The sequence below is a fragment of the Bombyx mori genome, chromosome 5 (assembly GCF_030269925.1).
Source record: "Bombyx mori chromosome 5, ASM3026992v2".
In the NCBI taxonomy this organism is placed as follows: domain Eukaryota; kingdom Metazoa; phylum Arthropoda; class Insecta; order Lepidoptera; family Bombycidae; genus Bombyx; species Bombyx mori.
Window position 1 is genome coordinate 12,418,305 of NC_085111.1, and position 21,687 is coordinate 12,439,991.

The following is a 21,687-nucleotide window of genomic DNA, read 5'->3' on the forward strand; positions in this document are numbered from 1 at the left end:
CATAATGCTATTGTTCTAAATTTCAATACGTATGTTCACGAATATTTTGCCTCATAAAAAATATAATTCAAAGCCTTTCGGTAGGCTATGAATGAAATTAAGTGATCAGAAATAATATTTACTTATTTTTCAAAATAAATTCTTCTTTTCAATTCGAGCTAAGTGCGTATTTTACTAACTTTCCAACTATCTAAATTTTTTTTTCTTATTTATTGAATCCATGGCGTATCTCAATTTTAGTTTTGTTGAAAATTTAACGATAAAAACAAAAATAAGAGATAAATATCCTCGAAATATAATGTACATACTATTTACAAATTTTCCTCCACCAAACCAAATCCACCAAAATTGTATTTGATATGATAAATTTAGAATTGTAATTTATTTTAAATACTAGATTACATTAAATATTAAATTGTATTATAATTTTCACAATAAATTTAGAATAATATGCTAAACAAATAATATTCGAAACATCAAAAATTCTAAATTTAAAAAGAACATCTCTATTGAACTTTTTGTATATAAAGAGTTGAACGAACCTGTGTCCTTTTCTGTGCTGTGGGGCGGCATTGGTGCCGCCTGCATTCTGCTGTTTCTCTCCCTCCAACATGCTGGCGGAGTGCTCCGAATCTCACCGCACGCCCATACCAATCTGCACAGCCTTCGTCCACCTAGCGAAAAAAAAAAAAAACTGTAATTCGTAAAATTTGAAGGTTCAACAGATAACGGCAGTGATCCTTTGGTCCTTTATAGTATTTAGTTGTTTATGAACTTTATCGCTGTATAGCATTTTATACCTTAGGGATTCGCATATCCATATCTCTAAGGTACAGGTTATTCTTTAAAATTAAGATTCTCAAAACACAAATTTACAAACGTAATTGTAAAAACAATTGATTTTTACAATTACGAGGAAGAATTAAAGAAGAATTAAATGAGATGTAGTCTATAATTACTCTAAAACCACGAGTGGTTGGGAGCACTCGGCATAAGACAATTGTCTGACATGAGTCTGAATTGACATCAGTCACTTAAATACTAAATTCCGAAACGTGATCATACTTTTTGCTTTTGCATTAATCTTGAAAGTAATTAAATCTGCCATAAGCAGAAATTTTGGGGACGCTCATCATAAGACATTGACACCGTCGAAGAAAGGATTGAGAACTTCGTTCAGAAATGCGGGTTTTCATCAAAGTTCGGTAATTTTTGGCAAAGAAACATTAAACATTAAGCTATGAAGGTGACACGGCAAGGTCAGGTTGACTGCCGCCGCCATTATTGTGGCTTCGGCGTTACGGTTTAATGGTAAACGAGGGGGATACCTTCTTCGTTTTCTATTCTCTCTTATTTTATTACCTGTATCAACTAATTGTTATTGGTTTGACGTGTCTGATATAATATAGAATTTTAATGTTTTAAAATAATAAATTATCTAACCTAAAAATATAATACTTCAGTTGGAAAATCCCTGCCCTGTGTAAATGTATCAACTTCTAGCACTTTAGTAAAACCCTCTATCTAGTTATTGGTAGAAACGCAAAATAAATGATACGATGACGTCATTGAAAAATCTGGTGAAAACAGGCACTGGTAAATATTTATGCAAATGTTGTTTATTTGTGGCAATCGTAAAATTTTATTTGGTAAACTTTTTTTTGAGAAATCTTCACCAACCATTTTAGCCAAATTGAACAGAACGAGGTCAATGGAGCCGGTTGATTGGATGAGTTACGGAAGGTCCATGAACGGTTTAATACCTATCACAAAAAACGATACTATTTTTAGTCCTATGTCATGAACCAGCGGGGAAATTTCTATTTTATTAAAAATGAAATCGGAATGTCTTTTATTCGTTATTAATTAATTTTTTTATTTAGTAAATGCACACTACCCCAATTACTGGAACGAAGTTCCTTATGGGACGATGCGGAGGGGTACCCTAACCGGGAAAAAACGTCCGTAACGTAAGATTTTTATTATTTATGTATAGTCTTAGTATGATGGCTATACAGTGTCTATCTAATGTATAGTCTACGTGACGCCTGTTATTATTATTATTCATATAAATAGCTGTTTCTTTGTATATTATTATTATACATTTTTTATAAATTATTGTGAATAAAATAAAGTTGATAACTTTGTAAAGTAGTTCTTTTTTTATCAATAAAAAAATCATAAAAAAAATGTATACTCAAATAATAATTTTTTTAATACCTCGAATAGAACTTAAAATTAATATTTTTATAATAAGGAACTTCGTTCTTATCCGGTGTCCCACTCCCACGACACCACACATCTTTTTTATTTTTGAATGGACAAAATCAACAAGGGCAGCGTTTTTAATTGGTAATGTAATTTATCTACAACTACATATTTATTTTGCGCACTTAATGATAAATTATTGAGATATATGAGAATTAATCAATGATTTGTTTTATGTTTTGTCGATACGCATAGTACTGGTAAGTTAATCACACTTTAGTTCTATGAACTGTACAATAAACTAAAAGACAATGAGCCGATTAACATGAATCCGAATCTCCCACGGTCACTGTTACAATCGTAACTGTAAACTTTCGCAAGCACGTTTTATACCGAATAACCGAGATTTTATTGTATAATTATGAATCAAAACATATGACTCATGAATACAAAAGCAGTTGTTTTATAAATAATAATATTCTTACGGAAACTGGCTAAACAATTGAATAACAACGAAAACAATTATTGTTTATCATAAAATTCAGTGACGCGCATCTATCTCAACAGCTTTCCGATCGATATACCTGCTGACCAGATGCTTTATGACGTCACACACCTTATGGCTGACACAAAGCGAAGCAAACATTACTCAGACTATCGAAACTGCTTACGTGTTGAAGCTATTAAACTAATGTAACTGGAACAGTGTAAACGGTATGTTAATCGGAGTTCTCTCTCGGTTATGACTTTTCATAATTAAATTCCTAAATTATTAGATCATAATGATTTTGTTACGTAATTTTAAGCCGTTCGTCTAACATCTTTTTGTGTGTTAGCGTTGACGAATACCTGCAATGTTATATAACATTTTGCAGAATAGGATCGGTGCCAAAACTTCTTCCTACCGAATATTGGCGCAGAGGGCAGGGAAACTTTAGTATGGAAGCGATAACGTTAATGCTTTTAGAAGTTCTTAGTTTTAGATTGTATATGTTGTGGACTTACAATGTTCCAATTTAGGTAAAAGTCTCAGGGTTACATAAGTCCATAAAACAATAACGAATCGTTCGATGGAACATTAAATCCAACGACTTTATTCATTATCATTAAAATATTACGTAATAGCACGATTTTCCGCTTTCGAATATCTAAACAGAAATTCATTTAACAGTTTTATTTTAAACTGTTATGTTGTAAATGTATAACACGGATAAGTAAGAGATGTCCATCTAGAAGAATAAAAATGCCGTAATAATAATAAGCTCTCCAGGGTGGTGTTGTGGTACAAGCACATCCAGACACGGTATATCGGATATATTCACTTTCACTCTGTCCAGGGATTTAACACTCCGAGCTAAGCTGTAGTCAGGGTCATTTACCGGCTAATCAGTCGCGTGGTCGAACGTGTGACCAAACTATATTTTGTATCAAAATCGTATACTCAGGTGTCCGAAGACGGAACTCATGATATGGAAACCTAATTAGGAAACCTGATATGTGCGACTTATACCGAAGTATTATTTATTTCATTGTACATTTATAATATTTTATAATAATTTAAAAAATCAAGGTGTCAAGATCAGGGTGCGTACTTGAATTGTTTCCGAAATCAAAGAAACTGATTATATCTGATACGAACACAATCAGTAATCATATCCGAAAAATTACATATATGTACGAAGTTTTTTGCGTGAAGTCTTTAAATAAGATTACACGTGGGGTCCACGATTTCTAGGAAGCTCAGAAGAATTGCATCTCGTCTTGCGATAAGAATTAATCACAGCCGAAGCAGATTTCATTCACATTACCTGGAATTTTAAATTTTTACTGGTGGTAGGACCTCTTGTGAGTCCGCACGGGTAGGTACCAACCACCACCCTGCCTATTTCTGCCGTGAAGCAGTAATGCGTTTCGGTTTGAAGGGTGGGATAGCCGTTATAACTATACTGAGACCTTAGAACTTATATCACAAGGTGGATGGCGTATTTACGTTGTAGATGCCTATGGACTCCAGTAACCACTTAACACGAGGTGGGCTGTGAGCTCGTCCACCCATCTAAGCAATAAAAAAAATTGCTTCGATTATCTACTTTGAGTTTCTTTCATGTGTCTTCTATATATAGCTATAGCTCTATTTATATATAGCTTTCCTCCACGGAGTTTCTTTGAGAGACCTCAACGGTAGGCAGCAGCTTAGTCCTTGGCATTGCTGAGGTCTACGAACGACAGTGACCACTTGCCATTATTTAGCCGCAGTATCATTTATATACATAGCTTAAATTAGAATACTATATAGTATAACTTTCTTTTCACTTTAGGTTATAGTTTATTTCTGTTTCGGTTTCAGTAAAGATCTTTTGGACGCTATATAATAATATGCATAAATATTATTTTTGTTTTGCAACGTGTATTGCTAAGACAGACCCTGACTATGAATATTCTCAATAATGTTATGCATGTTCGACTGTATGTATAAACACTTTTTTCCATTGTTTTGTGTATTCAGATGTTATTTTTCATTATCAAAGAATTTTAATAATTATATTTTTTCTATTCCGATGTATGGCTAAAAGCTTTTCATTGACTCAATTCATTATTAATCAAGTATTGCACTAAAATAGAAAACAAAGTGCTTGGCGATACATTTTAATTTATTTATATAAAATTTTATTTAATAAAACTTTTTTGTGGTCTTTGCAGATAGACTTGCATACAGCCCATCTGATGGTATGCAGTCACCCTAGCTCATGAACATCAAGAATAGCAGGGATACGGCAGAGTTGTTGTGTATTGCAATGGACCCCGTGTTTGTTTTAAGAATGACATGCCATACACCTCGTGTAACACCGTCGAGTGGAATTCAATTCGAAGTCGGATGGTACGTGAAGAAAAAAGATCTCTAGGAAAGCATATGACGCATCACGAATCGAATGCACACTATGCATAACAATCTACTTCTTTGGAAATTGTATTATGCCTTATTATGTACTGTTGTTAATTACGTTACGTATTTCTCAGAATAATTTAAAATACTCGCGAAGAGTTCATGGCTTTATAGGTAAAACGCCCAGACGTGGGTCGTCGTATAAATTTTTCTGAATAACCACAAGGCACTCGTGTCAAGTTTAGCTTGTATAATATTCATATTTTCTCGATTCAATATTTGTATTAAGTAGACACCACTAGATCAACAGACAGCATACATGATTTAACATGTTATGAATGCACACTTGGTTTTTATTTTATTACTGTAGATATATAGACTAGCTTATGGCACACTTAGCATTAAGTGGTTAGTGGAGTCTATTCGAAGTTTTTATTGTGTACGATTGCTTCAACTGTCAAACCAGGATACTGTCTGCTTCACGGCAGATTTCGTTTGGTGCGGACTCACTAGGCCAAACTAGCGGCTATCACTATTAGTAAAAGGGGGTTGGCGATCGTAGGATACTGGTATAATAATTGGATCTATATATTAATACGTGAAGCAAAAACTTTGTATCCCTTTTTACGAAATTGCGCGGACGGAGGAGTATGAAATTTTCCACACTTATAGAGAACATAGAGAAGAAGTGCACAATGCTAATTTGGTTTTAAAATAATGCATAAAAGATACATTAAATCAGTAAAGAAAACATTGCGCACACTACCATGTATTTGACACAACACATACATAAAAATATACTCTTTGTTTACTGTCAATTGGGAAACTTTTGTTATTATAGTCAGTGGTCGAATTGAAAATAGATTAATATTGTTTGTCATTAATATTATTGATCTATAGTGCAGTTTTGGCGAATACTGTGATAATATTATCGAAATATAATAGTGTTTGACAATAGCACCGTAATAATGTTTAAGCTTATAATTTCAATTAATTATAGTCGAATCTCGACTACTGCGGGGCCACCAGTAATTGGAAAACCATATAAGATATTCTGCGGTGAATGCTTTAGAAAGAGCGACCGATACTAAGCCAGCGTAAAAACATTACACAGCCTGTATAATTTTACGATAACAGTTGTACTAACAGCCACAGTTTTAAGAAATCGTGCTTAAAATGTCTGACACGCAACAAATCGCGCTGGTTTATGAGAATCAATGTTAGCGCTTGGCCTATGTTTGATCGTTTCAGTGGGATTCGATTTCCAGATTAAACTCAAATGCCTCACTTAGATACTTGCCGAGTACAGATAAATAGATACGAGTATGCAAGCGGCTTATTTGGAGTGTGTTCGGTACTCTTTTTTTTTTATTTATTGCTTAGATGGTTGGACGAGGTCACAGACCACCTGGTGTTAAGTGGTTACTGGAGCCCACAGACATCTACAAAATAAATGCGCCACCCACCTTGAGATATAAGTTCTAAGGTCTCAGTATAGTTACAACGGCGGCCCCACCCTTCAAACCGAAACGCATTACTGCTTCACAGCAGAAATAGGCGGCAGGGTGGTGGTACCTACCCGAGCGGACTTACAAGAGGTCCTACCACCAGTAAAAACTCGTCACGAATACTTGTAAGTTGTGTTGATTTTTTGGGCATGTATCGAATTGGTCTGAATTCGTGTTCCATGTTTACGCAGTTCACTCGTGAACCTTAGTCGTAAGTTGTTTATTACGTTACAGTAGTCTTATTTTCTCTTTTCTATTGTACGACGAGATACATTGTATGAACAATGAGTACCAACGTGTCGCACGTCTTTCATATGTTGTAAGATAACTTGGCTGAATAATACATGAATATATGAGGCCGTCAGCGGAAAAGTGGTCTAAGTTTATTATAGTTAGTATGGATATAATGAGGTTTGAATTTATTTTTACACTGCTCCGTTGACAAAAACAATACGCGCAAAAATTAGTGTTTACAAAGCCATCTGTTATCTATGGGTGAAACTAGGAATAGGCCAGTTTTACATCAAAATTTATTGTTTTAAACATATTGCAATATAAAAGCACGAATATGAAAAATTATGGTTTAGGCCATTTTTGCGTTGATGGCCTCATATATAGATGGGTTTTTATTTGGTTCTATACGGACCTATGCAAGTGTAGTATTTGCTCACGCGGCCCGCACTAACTTAAAAATCCTTCAAATAATTCAATCCCGTTAGCCGTCGGAGCCCCGTGGTTCGTCAGGAACATCGATTTGCATGACGACCTGGACCTAGATTCCATCAGTAAGTATTTACAGTCGGCATCAGTGCGCCATTTCGAGAAAGTGACACGACACGAGAACTCTCTCATCGTGGCCGCCGGTAACTATATTGCCGATCCTGCGGACCGCATGGAAAGCTGTCGACGTCCCCCAAAACACGTCATTTCAGATCCTCTTGAACCACTAACGGTGCTTTTAGGTACCTCAAGCACCGGTCATCGTGCTGGTCGAACCCGTCGCTTGCGACGAAGGGCTCGGCGAGTAAACTAACCAACCGACACAGCCCACTGAGTTTCTCGCCGGATCTTCTCAGTGGGTCGCCTTTCCGATCCGGTGGTAGATTCTGCGAAGCACGGCTCTTGCTAGGCTTGAGCCCCGTGAGCTCACCTACAAGCTCGGCGAATCTAGAATAACCCCTTGAAGTTACTATAATAGGTAGGCAAAAAAAGTTGTATACGTTTACTAATTATTTGGCGAACTGTTCACTGATAGTCTTAAACGAAGCGCGAGTATCGTAGCCAGTTCAGAACAGGATTTTTTATTGCCTTTATGGGCAGACGAGCATACGGCCTACCTGATGGTGAGTGGTTACCGTCGCCTATGAACGTCAGCAATGCTAAGGGCACAGCCAAGCTGGTGTTTATTGTTACAAGAATGTATAATAAGGTGAACGCGGTTGCAAGTAGTCAAACAAGTTAAACGCTGAAGACATTGAAAAAAATAAAAATAAACGCTAGAGTAATTCCCACTTTAAATTACATTTAAACGGTTGCTTTTCATAGCGGAAGCGATATATAATATATCTATTATAGATTATCTTGTTGTATTATGTTTATTATTTATTTATTTAGTTAAAAACCGGAAAATGAGACCACAGCCTATTTAGTGCTAAGCGGTCATCATAGTTCAACGATGTTAAGGCCTTGAGTTCACAGTAATAACTATTTCCTAAATAACGTTTCGACCTGGACGCGCCTTCCAATACTAATGTTTATTAAAATATGATTTAGATATCTAAATACCTAATCAGTGATTAATCTTTGCCTTACATTGAAATTTGAAAGAGCCCTGTTTATTATTCACGTGTATTATTTCATTTTATTATTTTCTTAAGCAGCGAGTTACAATTAATGGATTGTAGTACATAATTATTTTAATTTATAGCATATTAAGAGCATTAAGACCTATGTACCGCCGACATATTATTATAAGCAAACAAAATTATGTAAGTAAACGTTTTATGTCTAATTTAACTTATTGTTACTTAACTATTTCATTTGGTTACAATAAAAGTTGTTTTGTGATTTTCATAATAACATAATTAAAATTATATTAAGTGAATGATTTCTAGTTTGTATCGAGACTCATAATATTATTATACGAGTATTATAATCGCAATTCATTTGTTGAGTAGAGTCGTTATTTGCAATGTACTGAATAGTAATTTTATTGTTATTGTAGTACTGTTTCATTGTTTTATTTATGAGAGAAAAAAAACACCGACAAATAAGTCAATAAGTCTCGGGCAGCCTTACTAAAGTGATAAAACGAGAATATATATTTTATATAAAATTCCCATTTACGTGATCAATAGTTCATTGACTTCAACAGTACCCTACTTCCATTAGATTTGTAAGGTTTTTTATTAGTATTTCATTTCGTTTTCTACTATGTCTATTTTCGTAGAGCTGATGGTTTGTTTATTTAGCCGACAATGTAGAATTCAGGGTTTGTACTGTAACACAGACAAACATAACTATACTGAGACCTTAGAACTTATCTCAAGGTGGGTGGCGCATTTACGTTGTAGATGTCCATGGGCTCCAGTAACCACTTAACACCAGGGGGCTGTGAGCTCGTACAGCAATCTAAGACATAAAAAAAAAAAAACTGGTTCTCTCCAACATTGATCATCATGTGAATGTTATCAATATCATCGAGGCATCAGTCACACTACGTTTGTTAGTAATTCTACAGGCGCTGTCCATTATTATACTCTACCATTAGTGTTAGATCCGCGTTCGATGCGTGTCGGCCTCCGACAGCGTCCAAGGGAAAGGCTTCGAGGTCAGATATTCGGGTGGGCGATATTTTATTTAAATATCACTGGTTTCCTGATCAGACTTCGTTAGCAAACTTAATTATGGTGTTCGGTTGGTTGAGGTATTTTTTTCTGTTTCTAGGGACCCCGCTTGGCCCAACGGCATTACCAGTTTCCTCAGAAGCTATCCGGTACAGGGAAGGATTGTCTATAACCGTCGTCAAATATATTAAGTGTACTCGCTTATTGAAGCAATATTTTTTTTGCTTTGCTGGGTGGACGAACTCAGGGCCCCTCTGGTGTTAAGCGGTTACTGGAGCCCATAGACATCCACAACGTAAATGCGCCACCCACCTTGAGATATAAGTTCTAAGGTCTCAAATATAGTTACAACGGCTGCCCCAGCCTTCAAACTGAAACGCATTACTGCTTCACGGCAGGATTGTAGTACCTACCCGTGCGGACTCACTGGAGGTCCTACCACGTGGAAGTAAATCGTGAACATTTGTTAAGTACGTACATATTTCATTAGAAAAATTGGTACTTGTCTGCGGTATTCGAACACCGGTGCATCGCTAGATACACGAATGGATCAGACATCTTATCTTTTAGGCCACGACGACTTATATGAAATTATGTTATCGCACGTTCGTGGTACTATGGTGGAAACGACAACAGTATCAAATCAATCACCGAGCGGTTGAATTTGCTCAGTAGACCGCGGGTCCGAACGTTATTGTTATCTTGAAAATGTCGTCAGCGCGATTCAGGCATTTGTCACATATCTTTTGTTCTACGATAGTCACCAGCTACAAATTAAATCCGATAAATGACGTGTTCACGCGTACAACAACCAATAATTAATTACATTTAAATATCGTAACATTATAATTTCAATTACAGTTACATGTAAACCATTTAATATTTACGAGGATAAAGTTCATAATTCAAAGGAAACGATGTACTAAATATAAATTCGTTTTATGTACAGAAATGACACGACTTGGTCCTTTAATGACAGAAGAAACTAACTGCAATGCCCGCAGCGCAGTGGCAATGAACGTTCGAGCCGAGGACCGGTTTTGTTTCGACAAGCTATACATATATATACTAAACGATGACTCACTTTGTAGACTATGTTTTATCGACAAATGTATACAAGAGGTACAACGTGACAAGTGATAGCGTAGTTCTATTATTTTCACAACAACAAAAAAAAAACATATTTACATCGGACATTTTTTACTGGTCTTTTGCTTGCGAGTCCGCTCGGGTAGGTACCACCGCCCTGCTTATTTCTGCCGTGAAGCAGTAATGCGTTTCGGTTTGAAGGGTGGGGCAGCCGTTGTAACTATACTTGAGACCTTCGAACTTATGTCTCAAGGTGGGTGGCGCATTTACGATGTCTATGGGCTCCAGTAACCACTTAACACCAGATGGGCTGTGACCTCGTCCACCCATCGAAGCAAAAAAAAAAAAAACAAGAATCATTTTAAAGTAGTCTTAAAAAATTAAGCGGGGCCTTCCCAAGCTGGAGTATTGAGATCGAACAGTAGAGAGTCTAACAACCTGTGAGGAGCAGACGCCATCAAGCCTTCGAGTGCTCATCTTGTTTGCTCACCACTCCAGACGTTGATGCAATGCTTTACGATGGTAAACATAGAACAGGGATAAAGTGCTTTTAGTGTATCTACAAAAGCGAAAGGCTTACCTTTATCACAGCTTTGTCTTCAATGAGTCGGTAAATCGTCAATTCTCATTCCAAGCCTGTAACAAAAAAACGAAATTATGTTACACAAATACTACGAAACATATTCCTTAATATCGTTATATTTGTATTTTCTTAACGATAATTAGGGTGCTTGGTTGGTTGGAGCGTTGACGGATACATTGATTATTAAAAAAATAGAAAAATTTCGTTTCGAACCTACGATATCTCACACCACGTTATAAATGGCCCACAAGCACATCTCGTCATCAGTCAGCTATTCAACTTTCTAGTCTAGTCAATGCCCGTTATCCAAAATAGCCTATAAATTTATTGACCTCCTACTCTTTGATAAGATTGATCTAATAAAACGTATTTTCTTTATAAATGATAGGTATTTTTGTGCGTACTGTAAATATAACTGAAATTAAATAAATTCTATCAATGCGGCGAAAGATCACCCATAAACAATTATAGAATTACTGTCGGTTAATAACATATAAACAAAAACCAAATTTATTCAGCACATAATACCTCTATCTATCAAATAAATATTTATATAGATTTGGAGCTTGTCTGATATCTCCAATTTCCTTGTTGTTAAGATGAAGGCTATAAACTATGCCTCAAGAGAGTATCTTCCATTCTTCTGTATGCAAAGAAGGGACGTAGGTCGTAATATGTGTTTTTGTTCTACACGTGTTTCAAAATTTCTTTTTTTGCAAATTTTTTAAACATTACCTTATTTATTTTATACGAGTATCAAGGGCTAAAAAACTTCAAGTTATTTATGAAGTGTTGGATTATGAAATTAATAAAATGAAATAAGTCCGAGATTAAATATCAAAAAGAGTCTTTAAATCAGTTTGTGGAAGTTTTTTTTTTAACTACGTTATTCAATCGATGTTCGAAATGTACTTCTATACATATTTAACAAGTATTTAAATTAGTTGATTTGCATAATAGTATACATAATTTACTTGTACTGAAAATACAGAGTACTTAATTTTTTTTATCAACAAGAAAAAAATCCCGATTTAAAATACAGTGTGTCACATACTCACATACCCGTAGCGTGCCTCAAATTTATCGTTGCTCGACAAACAAAACCGTATTAATGTAAACATTAGCGGCGACGTCACGCTTCGTAATTTTATCTCATTATTTTCATAATGTAACCCTGTATCATTATAATAGAAGTCAGCTTATCTCGCTTCCTTATTTTATTAGTATCACCAAAGCTCTTGGAACAATTATTTATTAACAATATTCGCCAGACCTACAAAATATACCATAATACGAGGATGGTCTGTGGTATTAAGTTGGTATATTTATAGGCTTTCCAGTTGGTTTCGTCCGGTCCGTGAGTTCGTCTCAAAAGTTTCATGTGGAAATTTGCAATTAATTCATCGAAACGTTTTACATAATTACAACGAAAAAGCTTTTAAAAACTTGCGACTATGGCTCGGTGCTCTGTTATATTTGTTGATTTTTCTTTATCTTTGAGTGTTAAATAGACAAGCGCGTTTTGATATTTTAAGGATGTTTCCAGAAGTACTAAATGTATTGGTGTTGATGTGGATAATTTGAGAGTACTTCTGCATCTTAGAAAGAATTGATGTGCGTGTTGACAGAGGTGATCGACCGGTAGCCGCGTGGGTCATGTTCACACACGTTCTCTCGTATCAGATGCTAAATCATCTCTGTTACGCGATTTGCTAAATGATTATTTATTTTTATTACTAGCTGACTCGGCAGACTTCGTAGTGCCTCAATCGATAAACAAAATACCTAAACTTTTGTATAAAATAACTTAAATCAAACCCAAGGAATCCGTCCGACGGGGGACATATCAAAGGAAAAACAAAATTGTTATTTTTATTTAATTCCGACAATTTTCATATTTATCTAGCTTTTAAACCTTCTCTAGACTTCCACAAATAGTTCAAGACCAAAATTAGCCAAATCTGTCCAGCCGTTCTCGAGTTTTAGCGAGACTAACGAACAGAAATTCATTTTTATAAATATAGATTCGAATTAAGTCAGAAAAATGACGAAAAATACCAAGGTTCAGCTTTCCACTCGCAGTTTCCTCTGCGTGGAATACATTATATACCGTGTGGGTGGATACCCGTACTCGAAGGTGGGATGAAGGTAGTCTATATTAAGTCCCTATCTACAAACTATTTTCATACCGTATTTCGTCAATATCGAGTTCAGTAGTTCGGGCATGAAAACGTAATCGATAGATATATTTGTATTCCTATTTATAATTCTTGTGTGGATAATTTTGATGTTGCGCAAACTTTAGTTTACGTGATTTTTTGTCCCCTAGATCTTAACTCTATTACGTTTCATACCCTGATTTGACGCCTTATAAACTACTAAACTTAAAAATTTACGCAATTGGGGAGTTCAAAAGCAGTTGAAAGAATTTTGCATTTCGAACAGTCTGTACTGTTCTGTACTATATCTTGTTCTGTATATATCTTCTCTTATATCTGTATTAAACTGTTCGAGGCCTGATTTAATAAGTTATGGCATTCATTTAATAGACGGGACAGTATTTATATAATATAATATAACATAATATAATAGAGTTGGCCTCATGTCACAAATTGTGTTGTGGCATTTAGTTCGTAGCTAGTTTCTATGAAATTCGGTTATTACTCAGCATCATTCACTTGGTTATGAGCTCGTCTGCTCATCCAAGACAATAAAATTATATTCAAAAATTAGTTTAAAATTTACAACTTAAAATAATAGGTAATATTTATTTTTTACCTTTATCGTATTTGGGACTCTTACAGTTTCTGGGGTTGGGCGTATATTGGTCAGTAGTCAGTACTGGCTCTGATAACCTTTTGTGTCAATATTTAGGTACCTATTGTAACAAGCAGAAATTTTGTAACAAAAATTTAATGTGGCGTATTTTTTAAAACGATTTTGATTTTACACTTCAACTTTCTTTTCTGCTACAAAATAAGGCGTTCAGCGATGTTACCACGAATTTAGACGTAACAATACGGACACGGATTACCAGTAAGCTTTAGGTTTTGAAAGAAAATTTAAACGTATTTAAATTCCTTTGTTTACGATTAGTAAAGTAGTGTCCTCCGGTTCAACAACAAAAACATTAGAATGCATGTCATGATTACATACTGCCATACACTTTCTACAACGAACAAAAGAAAACTGAAGTTTCCAAATACAAACCTTATACGAAAACTGTACGATTCAACATTGAACAAACAAAAGCCAACAAAAAACGAGTAAAATATTATACAAAGTGACAAGCCAATGTAAAGTCTGTGACGCGCTATCTTACAAAATACATACATATACTCTACAGTTAATATTTTATCTTAGTAACTAATAACAGTATCACAGTAATCTAAAAATTTAAACTAATTAAAATTAAATCAAGTTCTTCAATTTTTATCAGCTTATTCAGAGCGTACGACCTCGGGTTTTTTAATATTATTCGTTTTTTTTTTAAATTGATTACACGCGTTCCATCTTCGAAGACGGTGAGAATTAGTTTGAAATGATGCCTCATCTATTTCTACTCCGCCATCAGCTGTCAGTTCATCCGTATTATTTGGTATTACTGTATAGATTCCCAGTTCGTTTGTAGAAATAGTTTTATGCTATCAAACATTAGGCTCTGAAGCGTATTCCCCTCCACAGTGCTAAGTGGTATCACAAGTTTGCAAAGGAAGCCGGCCATGGTGGTTTATCAGTACCTAGACATAAGCAATGACGGGAGTTCGTAATTCGTAACTTGTCATAGAAAACCTGTAATTTATTTTATCAGCTCTTTAACGGAAATGAAACTTGATTTTAATATAGATTACAAGTGAACCCATCGAAATTTTTTACTTAGATATTTCAATAAAGTTCAATCATCATGATCGGAATAAAGTATAATACATTTCATTCAAGTGTACAAAACTATCGTTTGCATTTTAATAGACGTATAGAGGTCGTATAAGATTTACATAGACGCGAAATCGTCCAATGCGCCAAGTCTTTATTCTATACGGAAATCGATAAGGCAGTAGACACCAAGGTTAATTTCCAGTTAGTTATTCGACCACGCCCGTGGTCGTAAATTATTACTTAAAATGATTGAGGCCAAACCCCAAAACTGTAAACAAACGTTGAGGGATTGCTCTGTTTTTAATTATATCGAAGTGATTTAGCGCCCACTTCTCAGTTGAATCTGAGATATAAAATAAAAATAGTAATTCTTTAAAAATTTTTCAATAAAAGATTCTGTAGTTATGAGGAATTACCTCGATTGTTATGATTTCCAATTTTTTCGGGTTTCATCTGGTGTTAAGGGGTTACTGGAGGCCATAGATCATATAGTGAATTCACTAAAGTTAAGACGCGAGGTTAAAGCCCCAGCGTACAAATCGTAATGCAGGGCTGCATCGCGCTGGAACTAGGTGGAACGGTGGTAGCCTGGTACCGTGGACTCAACAATAGACTCCCACCAATTCATATGCCTATTTTATTAGTTTTATTACAAACTAGTGAAAACAGACAGAAGAAAACCAATGCGCATTTTGGTACTGCGGTAAATAAAAGCATGAATATGTATAAATTTTCTGGGCTACGCTGTCAGCCTAGCAAGGTCAAAAGTTCAAGCCCATTATTACTATAGTGTTAAGCTGCGTTTCCACCAATGAAACATTAATATAATTGTTGGGTGTACTTTCTAAATCTGAAACTTGTAAATCTATAAAGGCAGTAGATATCGAAGGATTTACATATATAGCCGCCAATCAAAGGAGAATTATGAATGTGATTTTGATTTTATCTTGGGCCCTGTTCAACTATTGTATTAATTGACAAAACACCGATGAAACAGTTATTACCAATTTTGAAGGTGCAGGATGTTTTATTGCATTGGCAAATGGGCTCGCAGCCCTGATGTTACGGAGCTATCGAAGTCAATAGACAACACAAGTGCCACTGTTTCAGTGAATCTAGTATGACCCCTCGAGGTTACTAAAATAGGTAATTCCATTTCTCAATCTATACTAATATTATAAAGCTGAAGAGTTTGTTTGTTTGAACGCGCTAATCTCAGGAACTACTTGTCCGATTTGAAAAATTCTTTCAGTGTTAGATAGCGCATTGATCGAGGAAGGCTATAGGTTACATCACATCATGCTATCACATCACGCTAAGACCAATACAAGCGGAGCACCAATAAATAATGTTTAAAAATCGGGGTTTTTAAGTTATTTTCACTTTCTACGTAAACGAAGAGACGGGTAAAATTTAGCGTTATGCCATAGTAACAATTCCACGCGTACAAAGTCGCGGACAAAAGCTAGTGTATAATATAACGGATTTTTCTCATTTTTCAAACTGAAACGTAATTACTGATTTGCGAAAGGAATAAACAGGATATTGGTAGGTAGCATCGCGAGGCTACAGTCACCCCGCCCTACCACTGTTTTATTTATCTCTAACTTATGATTTTGTACGTGTATTTGTCTGCCAAATGGTAAATGGTTTAATTAATTTGATGTAATTTTTTTGTTTGTATTCGAGTTTGGATTTAAAATTAGACCTCGTACATAGGTGGCGCTGCGATCAGATTCTAGATATTTTTTATTTTCGGAACAGGATTACGTCCGTCAGACTCGGTAGTATTTTAATAATAAAAATATATCATCTTATATCTTTATCTTTAAAAAGTTATGATGATGGATAGAATTTAGAATTCAGACACGCATTATTCAATTATTTGTTACGTAGAGCGTGTTCGTTCATCATGTAATATTGTAACGATTTAATTGACCCATGCTAGGAAAGTTATAAATTTAAAAACCATGACGACGCATGCATTTGTAATGCATTGAATAAAAATTGAATTTGTATAATAGTAACGATGTAAGTAATTAAAAAATTACAATTAACGATATCGTTGAAAATTGCTACAAATTTTTTATCAGCGATGGATTATTCTCGAGCGTTGCATGATCAATTAATGTAGTTAGTTACACAGACACAGTTAGCGAATAAAATCGCGCCTTAAGGGCTTTGTATGCAAGCTTCGTACATATAACTACGCAAGTCATTAAATTATTAGTTCATTCACAGAAAATTACCGTCCTACATCTATCCGATGAAGCAAGCGAAGTAAATTGTCCCTTAGAAATAAGGTGATACTACAAAACGTCACTCATACGCCCCGTCATGACCTATGCAAGTGTAGTGTTCACTCACGTGGTCCGCACAAACTTGAAACCCCTTCAAATAATACAATCCCGTATATGCAGGAAAGCCCCATGGTATATCCGAGACGTGGACTTGCACGGCGATGTGGACCAAGAGTTCATCAGTAAGTATCTACAGTCAGCATCAGTGCGCCATTTCGAGAAAACGGCACGACACGAGAACTCTCTCATCGTGGCCGTCGGTAACTACATTCCCGATTGTGCGGACCGAATGGTAAACAGTCGATGTCGCCCAAAACACGTCATTTCAGATCCTCCCGATCCACTAACGGTGCTTTTAGGTACCTCAAGCATCGGTCATCGTTCCCGTCGAACCCGTCGCTTGCGACGAAGGGCTCGACGAGTAACTTAACCAACCGACACAGCCCACTGAGTTTCTCGCCGGATCTTCTCAGTGGGTCCCGTTTCCGATCCGGTTGTAGATTCTGCGAAGCACGGCTCTTGCTAGGGTTAGTGTTAGCAACGTCGTCAGGTTTGAGCCCCGTGAGTTCACCTAATAGTTAAGGTTACGCTGAAATGGTCTCTCAAGACCACCAGCTTAGATAGGAAAAAAAAACCGTCTTACAGAAACACAACACAAAATAAAACAAAAAAGAAAGTTATACATACTTATTCTGGCCATAAATACTGTTACAATTAAAAATAAACAAAATATTACAATTTGAATTTGGAATCTGTAATTTTTATGTTAATACCTTGAGCACCTAGAACCATGTCGCGTATTTTAAAAGATGACTCAGGACTTGCAGCCTATAGGAGATGTACTGTTCATTTCTTAACTGATAATTTAAAAGAGAATAGGGTGGTAAAATCGATACTACTTCTGAAGCGGTACGCAAAGGCAGGTCCTAGAAACATTTTGTTTACGGATGAGAACATTTTTACAATTGAGCAACATTTTAACAAACAAAATGACCGTATTTATGCTCAAAGCTCTAAGGAAGCTTCCCAATAAATCGACAGAGTGCAACGTGGGCACTATCCGACTTCAGTGATGGTTTGGTGGGGTATTAGCTATGAAGGAGTGACTGAGCCATACTTTTGTGAAAAAGGTATCAAAGCATCGGCACAAGTGTATCAAGATACCATTCTTGAGAAGGTAGAGAAACCCCTTAACAACACCATGTTCAATAATCAAGAATGATCGTTCCAGCAAGACTCGGCGCCAGGTCATAAAGCTCGGTCTACACAGTCTTGGTTGGAAACGAAAGTTTCGGACTTCATCAGAGCTGAAGACTGGCCGTCGTCTAGTCCCGATCTTAATCCGCTGGATTATGATTTATGGTCAGTTTTAGAGAGTACGACTTGCTCTAAACGCCATGATAATTTGGAGTCCCTAAAACAATCCGTACGATTGGCAGTGAAAATTTTTCCCATGGAAAGAGTGCGTGCTTCTATTGATAACTGGCCTCAACGTTTGAAGGACTGTATTGCAGCCAATGGAGACCACTTCGAAAAGCTTTTTATATTTTAAATTGTTTTATAATATTTATGTATTAAACTAACACACTGTAAAAGTAATAAATATTATTTTGGAATAGATTTTTTTTTTCCTTTGTCTCAGTATTTATGGCAAGGCTAGGTACTTATATTATTCCAAGATTTAGCTGTATTGACTAAGTTCTGTTTACCTGTCCAATTTGATAAACAGAAGCTAAAACAATTTACAGAGAAATGTAGGCGTAAGAACCAAACACTAATATATTTATAGAACCGGAGAAATTAAAATGTTTTATTTAAATATGTTTTTATAGTCATAATCCGTAATTCTCAATATTGTTTGAAAGACAAACTTAACTTTACAGTCGAATAAATTTATCTCTTATACATTTTCAATGTATTATAACGGTTGGTGCTTTACCTGGGAATGTAAGACTAAATTACAATAAATGCGATGTTATGTTTCGTAGATACAGATTTATAATTTTCAGACTTTTCGTTTTACCTATGCTATAATATCTCGATTCGTGGCAAAGTTCATGATCAAGTGAATGGGCAATCTATAGAGGTTTATATGAGTGGCAAAATATAGTTTTATCTTTTGATTGGGTTGACTGAGAATATAAGATTTTTATCGCTACTTTCCACCTTCGACTTGATTATTTGACAGTAGTTTCAACTTGATACTTCCAGTTGCTCCTGAGCAAAACGGTATTAACTGTCATATAATCTTAAAAATAGATCGACAGAAAGACAACAAAGTGATTTCACAAGGGTTCTGTTTTTATTTTTTAAGCACTGGAACTCTAGAAATTAGTAATTATATGAAAAAAAAGTATATCCAATGATTATCGCAATCGTAGAAATACCTAGTTTTAATATTTGTGATTAATGAATCCAAGAAGTAATTGCGGTTTTGATACGATCCGGTTAAAGAGATTTGTATCTCTGTATTAACATTTAAAAGAAAAAATCTTCTGGTGATCCTTTGCATTGTAAGGTCGTTTTAGCTTTTAAGTAGGAATTTAAACGAGTTTCATGCGTTTATGCTTTCTGATCACGTCCTGTTTGACAAACGCTATTTTTGTTGAGTAGCTATGCAGTTCACGGCTAGAACGACCTTGCTAGATCTAACTTTCATGTACTTACTTACGGTGAATGCACGTATTCATCACAAGACCTTGTTTCAAATGTCATAACGATCCCAGTATGTAGTTAAACTGATTTTTTACCTTTTCTCGTCTGACATAATATGATTTAGCTGCATCATATAAAACATTCTAATCATGTTCAAATTCATATACCTAGTTGAATTATTGTAATGCGTTTTGTCAAGTTTTGCGATAGTTTGATATTAATATTTAAAGCGAAATAGCATTTATTTATCCAGAACATTGAAACTAACCGTCCGATGACTTTAAATTTGGTTTAAATACTTCTTTTGCGATGTATACGCTTACTTAGAATGAATTGAAGTAAATATTATCCAGAATTGATTTTTTATTTACCATTGCATATGCATAGAGAAAGTTGGCATGATAACCGTTGCTGTTGGAATAAAAAAATATGGACCAGATAGTGAAGCTGCTTTTATCCTGGGAAAATGTAGTGTTTCATTATTTCTGAATGACAAACTAATCGCGAGTAAAATCGTATGGCACGACTAGTATTGTATAAAAGCAAAGAACGAACGAACTGCGAAGCTGGACGGTCGTTGTTTGCGCAAAGTTGTTGCGTCATGGTATAACTCCATCAGTTTGTGGGCCCCTACCATGAAATGTAAACTATTTTTTTAAATATAATTTTAATAATGAAAATCAGTACCTAGATTTTGAAGCAGCATTTTTTATGTTGTTAAATTCATATGAAATTAAGTGGTTCATATCTTGGTTACATAGATAATTAATTATAACGGTATACTAACCTACTTAGCTTTGTGTTATTATGTTATCTTATAGTGTGCACACTTTTCTTTTTACCGTAAATGCTTAGATGTGTTTGCGGCATATTTATGTTATATTTTGAAGCGCTCAAAAACATTTATACGTTCCGGTCTGAAGGGTAGTCGTAGCCGAATTAAATTTTACTGAAACTTCTATGTATGTTCTTTCTATGTTCTATGTTCTATATTTCTATGTTCTCCTCTTCTTCTATTCTATTTTCTGTCTCTAGATGGATGACGGTGGTGACCGCTAACACCAATCTGATGGTGAGACGTTTCATCCACGCCCGCAAAAAGCAACGGAAGACACTATGGTTTTGCGGCAAAAATGGACTCTTGAGGCAACAAGGACGTTCCACTATCAGCATTAAACAGGGGAATTCGTCTAAGTAAGGTCACATACTCGGACCATCTGATTTATAGTAAGGAAGACTTTTCGTGTTTTTATACGATCCCTAGAACATGTAAATTAATAAGACTTTAAAAAAAAACTTAAATTATATCTAGACGTCATCGTAAAACCAACCAAACAGTATAAAACTAACAACGACAAATCTGTTGTTCCACACGCAGTACTAACAAGAGGTGAATTAAATTCAATCATCTAGGTCAAGATTACGTACCTTGTGCGTGTAAAATATCAGTCAGTACTCCTCAAAGCAGGATCCATTCATAAACAGATGATAATTAAATTAGGGAATGTGATTTTTTCCAGCATATGAAACTGGATCATGGACGCACACGCAATTTATCAGGCACTGCCCACACGAGAACCCGTAGCCAGAGTTCAATCGAATTTTGTATGAAACGTTATAGTAGACGGGGGTGTTTGGTGCGAGCTTAAAGAGCCGTCGTCTATTGGCATCATGTTAAACATTTCATTCGTTAAATAATTTGATTAATCGCAACACAAAATATTATAATGCTGTTCTA

The 21,687-nt window shown here is 35.4% G+C and overlaps 1 protein-coding gene across 3 annotated transcripts in view; it reads right to left on the minus strand.

The window, feature by feature from the left end:
- LOC101735524 (solute carrier organic anion transporter family member 5A1) overlaps nt 1-21,687 on the minus strand; it is a 40,787-nt gene that overhangs the window by 16,441 nt on the left and 2,659 nt on the right. For 2 of the 3 annotated variants that reach the window (XM_062668735.1, XM_012693775.4), the window contains exons 2-3: nt 11,116-11,171; nt 543-674 (exon numbers count right to left, since the gene is read on the minus strand). In XM_062668735.1, coding sequence (XP_062524719.1) covers nt 543-613 — 71 coding nt within the window. In that variant the 5' untranslated portion in view covers nt 614-674; nt 11,116-11,171. Of the gene's footprint in view, nt 1-542; nt 675-800; nt 924-11,115; nt 11,172-21,687 lie in introns of those variants that run through there. The other variant, XM_062668736.1, reaches the window with a different exon arrangement.